The sequence below is a fragment of the Dermacentor silvarum genome, chromosome 4 (genome assembly GCF_013339745.2).
Source record: "Dermacentor silvarum isolate Dsil-2018 chromosome 4, BIME_Dsil_1.4, whole genome shotgun sequence".
Lineage (NCBI taxonomy): Eukaryota > Metazoa > Arthropoda > Arachnida > Ixodida > Ixodidae > Dermacentor > Dermacentor silvarum.
In genome coordinates, this window is record NC_051157.2 from 99783665 (window position 1) to 99791953 (window position 8289).

Genomic DNA, 8289 nt, shown 5'->3' on the forward strand with positions numbered 1-8289 from the left:
CATAAGAGCCCCGCCTCACCGGCTACCGACGAGTGGGAGTGGGAGGATCTAATGACCAGATTTCACGAAATTACACAAAATCATAGATTGCAGTGGCGCACATTCCCGCCGCCTCACCCAAAATTAAGAAAAAAACAGTCTGTCAGATGGCGGCAGTTAAAAACCAGATCATATCCGACTCCAGCAATCATGCGGCTAATGCACCCAGATTAATACACGACTGACAAGCGCATACATTGTGACCCTAGAACCAACCTAGGGCATATCCTATGGTAATGTACGGGTATAATACACAATAACAGTGATGCAGCCTGAAGCAGCGACAGCCTCCGCGCACCGCGAGCGCTGACGGGAGTCTGCGTTGCTCAGCTAGCACCTGTAGCACCAACTCTGGTCCGTCCAGCGAGCTGAGGAAGCCGCCAAGGGCCACTTCCTTGGGAACCCTTGGCAGAAGCCTAGGTGGGGTACAGGCCCACCCCACCAAATCGCAGGGCACTCAATAAAGTTGTATGCATGAATGACAGCTTTCTGTGTGTGCGAGCACAAATTCTCGTTTAGTATCTCTCAATCTTTCTTTCGGAAAGTAACGCTGTGAACTAAGCCGTATCCTAACCACTGTTCCCGGAAGATCTGTATAGTGAAGCTTCGTGGGATTAGGCTTTCTGGACGAGCTCCCTCCTCCTCGTGGAACTACCGTATATAAAGAAATCAACTTTGTGCGTCGAATGTACGCATGAAAAGTTTTCCAGGATCCGTTCCACATACGTTCGCGCGTACGTAGAAGATTGTTTAGACACTAAGATACTCCTGGCGGTTTAAAGCACCAGTTATGTGATTGTGGCCACTTTTTGTGGTTCTTCTAGTTTATCTTGTTTCTTGGAAGAGAAAAAAAAGTTCCCAATCGGAGGGCAAAAGTCACATTCCCAGTAATGTAAATCAGTAGTGCAGGATTGCGCCCCATAAGTGTGTTCTTTTGCGAAGTGCTTGGTTAGATATATACAATGTACTTCGGGTCACATAGCCTCGTAACTTCTCAAATATTATAATTAGATTAAAAGTATCAATAAGAGAATTGTAGAGCAACATGAAAAACTCCCGATACAGCTTTCTGTTGCTCAGTACGTGTTACATAAAATAGTTTTTTTCCGAGCGTGAAAGGCGCCCGCGAATACACGCAAAATGCCCCAAGCGGCCAGTGGCTCGGTAATTTTGCGTGTATTCGCTGGCTTCTCTCACGCACGACAAAACAATTTTATGTAGTGCGTATTGAGCAACAGAAAGCTGTATCGGGAGTTTGTCAGGCTTCCGTGGAATTTTCTCATTGGCAGTTTCAATCTAATTATATTATGAGAGAAGTTGATTAATAGAGACTGATTATCTATTTAGGTGGAATGCAAAAAAATTATCTGAGTATCCTAAGATACGGCAAACAACATTATCTTGGTTCTGTCCAGCTCTGCAGCCGTTTGCACATTCTTAAAGTTGGATACCAGGGAAACACCCTGTAGATACCATCGGCGCGCGCAAGACCAAATAAAACTCTTCCGTAACTCACTATGAAAAGTAAAGGGGGGGGGGGGGGGGGGGGGCGACGCTCATTCAGTCACAAGATAGGTACAGTGTCGACCACATCTAAGGTGAACACCTCATTAGTATTCAAGCCCGTAAAACGACAGGATTTATTCTTGTCCACTAGTGAAATGTTCGTTATACGATACGTAACCATGGTGTCGCTAAGCACAATGACGATTTTTTGAATTATATACTGAACATCAGCTTCTATGATGTCTTGAATACTAATGGGGTGCTCACCTTAGATGTGGTCGACCCTGTACATTCACTCCTTGTCTATCAGATGCACTGACTGCGCACCGATACCTGCCCTACCTATAGGATTGACTATTCGGCCTTTTTGGCTGGTATTTGCAAAGAGATCTTACGTTAGCACACCAACCAATTCTGATGTTGCACATATTATTCGCGCAAGCGTCCGGCCGCCAGCAAAAAATACTGACGAATGAAAAAGCTATGTGAACTCGGCTGCTTCGTTCTGCGTGATTCTTACATTTATTTTCTATGTAAATTGTGACAACTTATTTGTTATTTCTTTATGATACCACACTTTTGGAGATATCCTCCTCATAAATCCCTCAAAGGTTAGGAAGCCGCCGACCTCCGAAAAATTCAAGCACACGATCCTCCAAGTTTATTAAGGCTAAACAAAATTTATCCGACTCTCTACTTGGATACTTGTCCGTGGCGTGGCGATAGACCGACATTATACATCATCTCGTGAGGCGGCACTACAATATAACAGAAAAACTAGCGTACTTCCTAGGGCATAGGATAAATTCTAACACAGAGCAGTGGGAGGCACAACTCGCCAGCTCGGACCCAAAGGTTCAGCTAGCACTTCTGTATCAGGTCCGGCGAGCGGTTGAGGCCAGTGCGGCCTTGGACATACGACCCTACCCATAATGTTTCACGCCCCGTTCAGCCCCCCTTCTCCACCCCTTTTTAAAAAAGTTTTCTTCTTCTTCTTTCTTATTTGATAAATGTCATTTCTAGAAGACGGCAGCCGTGGCACCAGCAGCAATTCCCTTTTCTCGCGCTTGGGCTGCACCCACCCGAAAGGCGCGTTCATAGCGCGTTCCAAGAAGGATTTGACGTGCGCCACTGAAGGCCATTTCTGGATCGCTCTGCTCCTGAAGACGCATATATCTGTCGCTTTTACTGCCTTTCCCGGTGTCGAGTTATAGCATGGAGCAACTGAACGACCCTCTTGCCTCGCCACCGTCACCCACAGCAGCGCAGCAGCTGGAGACGGCTGGAGGACCACTCGGCAAAGCGAAAAGCGGGAGGACCGCTGGTCAGCATTCGCCGCTCCCGCCGGAGCGCAGCCTCGAGCGCGGACCCCGAAGTCCTGCCTCAGACGCTTCCCAAGTTACATCCCGAAAGCGTTCATCCACCAGAAGACCCACCAGAAGTTCCCGCTGCAGTCCCAGCCGAACCTCACCGTTGCCCAGTCCCGAGATCAATGATGCCCGGGCCAGGCAGGAACGCACGGCAAGGCCTTCGCTTGGCAGGACCCGCTGCAGCACAGCGACAGTTGGCCAAAGCAGCGGGTCTCCGTCTTCCACCGAGAAGATGCCCCACACGCTGCAGCCGTTTCCTCACCCTATTAGGACAGGTATTAAATGACACATTTCCGTGGAATGTATGATGGATCGCGTTATTGAGCATCTAAGCATCCTTTATTCGAATTTGTTTCCGACTCTAAACCCTATATAACGTTGTGCATGAAAAAAAAGGAAACGTATTACTGTTCCCAAAGAAATATTTCATAAAGGATTAATGGAAAGTGAGCTTCGTTTCTTCTGTAGTCGGTTGTAAGGTTATAGGCTCACTGTCGAACAATTTGCATTTGTGCCCCACCTGATGAAGTTTTCTCATTCCCCTGACGTCAAGTTGTCTTGCTTGTTAGAAACAAGTCACTGTTTCAGTCTGTCACTGATTTCAGAATTAAACCTAGAGGTTTAGCCAAGTTTACCAGTGATCCTGCTATCACTGGTCATCCAAAGCCAACATTCTAGCTTGAAACACCAGGTTTCATTTTCCAATTATCCGAGCATTTACATTATCGAGTCAAGCTATTAAGCTGATGGTGGACTCTAGCTGGCTGGGCTTGTGGTGTAGAGAATGCACTGTACGTTTTTGGGGGTGGTGCACGTAATTTTCACGCGCGAACGTAAATGCTGCATCTTTCAAATCGGCGAAATTCTCTGTCGCCAGGAGGTGAACGAGTGCCGGAGGATGAAGGCGCCTGGAAGTCGAGGAGAGAGTCACCGCGTTCGCGCCCTTTCGGTTTGTGCTTCAATGCCACGGTGTTCGCTGTGCATGTTCGCGGCATCCATACGCTTGTGCGTAATCCGCGTTCACAAACTGAAAGGTCATTGTAACTTTTTGCAGTGAAGCTGTATACGGATAGGTTCTGGCGGACCGCGTCCACGGACTACATGACGCGTAGAGCAACAAATGACGTGCAGAACAACAAGTGGGCCGATCCTGGTGATTGTGCAGAAAGGGTCCAAGCTCAATGTCACATATCCCTGTGGGCTCGGGGACCTGTAACGCGCCCTTGAACTACGATTGTCACACGTGGGGCCCAAAGAGACAAAACAGTGCGCCGGAAAGATGAACGTTGTTGAGCGAACGCTACTCTATGACGATTCGTGCCGAAACGTCAGTGATAAAACGTAATAGTCTACCAACCAATAGTTGCGTTTCATTCTCTCTTGACATAGCCATTTCTCTAGCGACGTCATCAGTTGCCCTTTAGACTTGGCATGGGTAAGACCCGCGTCACTAGCTCCGAATAGGGAGCCTACATTCAAGCTCTGTTTTCACGGCGTTGCATGTAGGCCCCCTAGCTCCGAAGAGGAAGAGCGCCCCTTCAAGGAGCGCGTGCGTGCTCAACAGCGCGAATGGATGCGAAAGCGACGAGAAGACGAACACGCAGCGTCCCAACTCACTTTCACTCGCACATACAGCGAATTGTCTCTTCAACCATTTACCATAACTAACAAATAAAACAATTTAAAATATAATTAAACAAAACCAAGCGCTTCGCTGGCCTTCCATCTTTACATAGTGAAAGGGCTCTGAATTGTTTTTTTTTTTTGCCGACAATACTTTCATTTTAAGCTCTAGCATTGGGTTCCGAACTCATATTTTGTATCCCTATATCGGCGCTGCTCGTGGTCTCCACATGCTTTCTTGTAGAAGCAAGACTACAATGCCGTAATAGACGATCTGCTGGTCCTTTAATTAGACTTTTTCAGTTAGACTTTTTCTCTTTGACACACAACTTCAACTCCAAAGAACAGACGACAGCGTCAATTCAAGACTCAGTGTCAGTGATTCTCTGAAAGGCTAGTCAGTGCATTCTACAGCAAAATTTAATCTTGAAACTTTCAGATAATTCTTTGAAGCTCTCCCGAGTAGTGACGCATTTCCCAACCAACTTTTAACTCTAAATCGCCGCCAACCGTTCCTAAAACGCAGCCTATATCGTTTGAGAAGCGGCTCATGTCCTTTCTCGATTGATTCAAACAACACCGTTGAGTCTAAGCCACTTTATATATGCAGGTGTGCCTGGTCAAACACTATCACAGTTTGTTTTACAGCGAAGCTGTTAAGGGCTCAGTCACCGATGGCCGTGTCCACGTGTAGAAAAAAACTCATTGACTCAAGCTTTTTTTTTTGCACTTTTAATATTACAATCTGACAAGAATTAACATAAAAGGCATGCGCTGCCGGTGTTTTCTTTCAAGACATTTGTTTATGGGCTGTCATTCTCAAAATTCAGAGGAGCTGTATAAACTTGGAATGTAACAGCACCAGCAACGCGCAGAACTGTTGTCGACGGCGATGGCGTCTTTCCCGCGTTCGCGCCGAACGCGCACGGCGTTGGTGGCGTGTTTATGAAGAACGTGCCAACCTTTGTTGTACACCCTATGCCGGTGTACCGTAGCGACCATAAGGCCATGGTCCCTGTGGTCACTAAATAAATAAAACCACCGGATCATATATATTTCTCATTCTTTCATAGTTCAAATAACCAATTACACCATCTCATCTTAATAGTCATAGTTGGAAACACATAATTCCCACCATAGTACAGCTTCGCTGGTCTTCCATCTCCACTCCGACTGGAAGGGTTGACAGTTTTTTAACAACGAAGCTGTTTAAGCCAGCCGTAATTGGTGGTACGTAACAATAATTAAGCTACCAAGAAAGAAAATAAAACAACCTTTCTTGCCAGGGCGGGATTCAAACCCGCGTACCCCCGGTCCCAAAGCGAGCGTCGTAACCACTAAGCTATACAGCCACGCTTGCCGAACATGCATTTATGCGAACCATATGATTGCGTTCAAGTGTCGTCGTCTTCGTCCACAGCTCGCGCGTTCGTACGCTCGTGCTCTGCAACGTGAAGAGGTTTGCCGCGCTATGAGAGCGAGAGAGAGAGAGGCGCATTCACGGAGCGGGTCTCCTGGAACGTGGTGTTGGCATTGGAACGTAGTGTCGGTGTTGCAAGCTGCGCTATGCAACGTGCAGAGACGGCCATAAATCCGAGACGCGCGAAAAGAAATTATCGTCATCATGAGTAATAAGATGAAAAGTTCGCGCGCACTTCCGGAAAATGCTGGGCTACGATCGCCCAGCTTCACTGTTTGAAGCTGGGCGAAGAAGTGCGAGGTTAAGCGTATTTTTTTGTATTTTTTTACTTTTCATTCCGCGATGTTTGCGTTTTGAGCCAATCAGAGAGAGCGTACACGCCAGACGAACGAATAAGGTTTGACAGGAAGGTAAAATTAGCCGAGCACCAATGCGGCGATGGGCTATAACGCATCGCCCTATCCATATATGTGCCTGTCGTCAAGCGTTTCTCGTGTTTCACTACTATTAGCAGATGTTGGCGCAAGAACGCGTGTTTCTTAATGTGGCATCACGATCTGTGTTCATTGACAGCAGGCACGGGCAGCCGCCTCCTGAGGGCGCCGACCGACCGCAACGCGGCTTCCGAATCCGAAGAGGCCGACCACGGAAGTGTCCTGCCCACGGGCACTTCGGAATCTCCGGCTGCCGGTACAGCAGCAGTAGCTGGACGCAACCAAGCTGCCCGAGGAAAGGACGCGGCAAACATTCTCCCTGCCCTCCAAAAGAGATTCTCCACGGCCACCCGATCACTCAGCTTAGGATCAGCTACCAGGAAAGATTCCGCAGCCCCGCATCGGAGTCCAAGCATTGGGATTTCTCCCTGTCAGTCTGATGACCCAAGAAGCCGATCCTCAACGGCACCGGTTTGCATGGTCACTGACAGAAACCATGTAAGCATCAACTACTGTTTCACACGTTATTTCTTGTAGTAATAGCTATACCTAAAGTAATACTTATACATTTAGTAATTTCTCATAGTAAGGGTTGATACACTGGTGGTTTTTCTTCGTTTGCCTACTGTCGATCAACACAAGTCTACACCCAAGTGTTTGATGTAATAGTTCAGCGGAAATCCGCTAGGTGGAGATAAGTAGTTAAGGGAAACAGACTTCCACCCAAATCTAGCAATTGCTACAATGGAAACCCAACCGGCTTCCTCGAAAGAAAGCCTCGCAGTTGAAGAAAAATTCGTTCTGGTCCGGGACTCGAACCCGGGACCACCGCCTTTCCGGGGCAGCCGCTCTACCATCTGAGCTAACCAGGCGGCTAGCAGATGGCAGGGCGAAGTCGAATTTGTCGACAACTCGAAGCAAAGGCAAGTGTTTGATGTAATAGTTCAGCGGAAATCCGCCAGGTGGAGATATAATTAAGGGAAACAGAGACTTACACCCAAATGTAGCAATTTGCTACAATGGAAACCCAGCCGGGTTCCTCGAAAGAAAGCCTCGCAGTTGAAGAAAAATTCGTCCTCCACCTAGCGGATTTCCGCTGAACCATTACATCAAACACTTGCCTTTGCTTCGAGTTGTCGACAAATTCGACTTCGCCCTGCCATCTGCTAGCCGCCTGGTTAGCTCAGATGGTATAGCGGCTGCCCCGGAAAGGCGGTGGTCCCGGGTTCGAGTCCCGGACCAGGACGAATTTTTCTTCAACTGCGAGGCTTTCTTTCGAGGAACCCGGTTGGGTTTCCACTGTAGCAATTGCTACATTTGGGTGGAAGTCTCTGTTTCCCTTAAAGTCTACACCCAAGAATGAATTGTCTACTAATCTTTCAGGTTTCAGGCAGATCTTGGCAGAGAAAATGAGCAATGCATGTCGCTGAACTCAGTGCAGAAAAAAATATATGTTCCCACTTTTTCATCTGTAGAGATCCTAGAGATCAGTTTACTTACAGTTCAGAATGGCTATTCACTAACATTAATGTTGTGAAGTCGGGCGTCCGAGCGGCCACGAAGCTTCCATGGTTGGTGCCGTGCCAGGTGCCTGGAGAAGGAGAGGTTCTGACAGGCGTCCAAGAGATCAGAAAAGGGTTTTATATACAAATGTACGAGGTATTTTACAAGACGGGCTCCATCATACTCGGACCCGTCCACATGCTAACGTCATTGCATGTCCGAGCGTTTACATCTCCGAGCATCCACACAACGCTCAGGTCCCCTTTTTATCAGTTCATTTCCCCCTTTCACTCGTCCAGAGAATTCACTGCTGTTCTCGGCCAATCACAGTCGTCGACAGTTCGAAAAATCCCGCCCATGATGTGGCACCGTTCGCCGGGCTCCACCTCAATGT

General features: G+C 47.7%; 1 protein-coding gene across 1 annotated transcript in view; it reads left to right on the forward strand.

Moving 5' to 3' along the window:
• The first annotated feature begins 2760 nt into the window (after positions 1 to 2760).
• The window catches only part of LOC125944989 (nucleolar and coiled-body phosphoprotein 1-like), an 18799-nt gene continuing 13270 nt past the window's right edge, over positions 2761 to 8289 (forward strand). Inside the window, exons 1-2 of the mRNA XM_049666501.1 lie at positions 2761 to 3190; positions 6532 to 6648. Of these exons, the coding sequence (XP_049522458.1) occupies positions 2761 to 3190; positions 6532 to 6648 (547 nt within the window). The remainder of the gene's footprint in view (positions 3191 to 6531; positions 6649 to 8289) is intronic.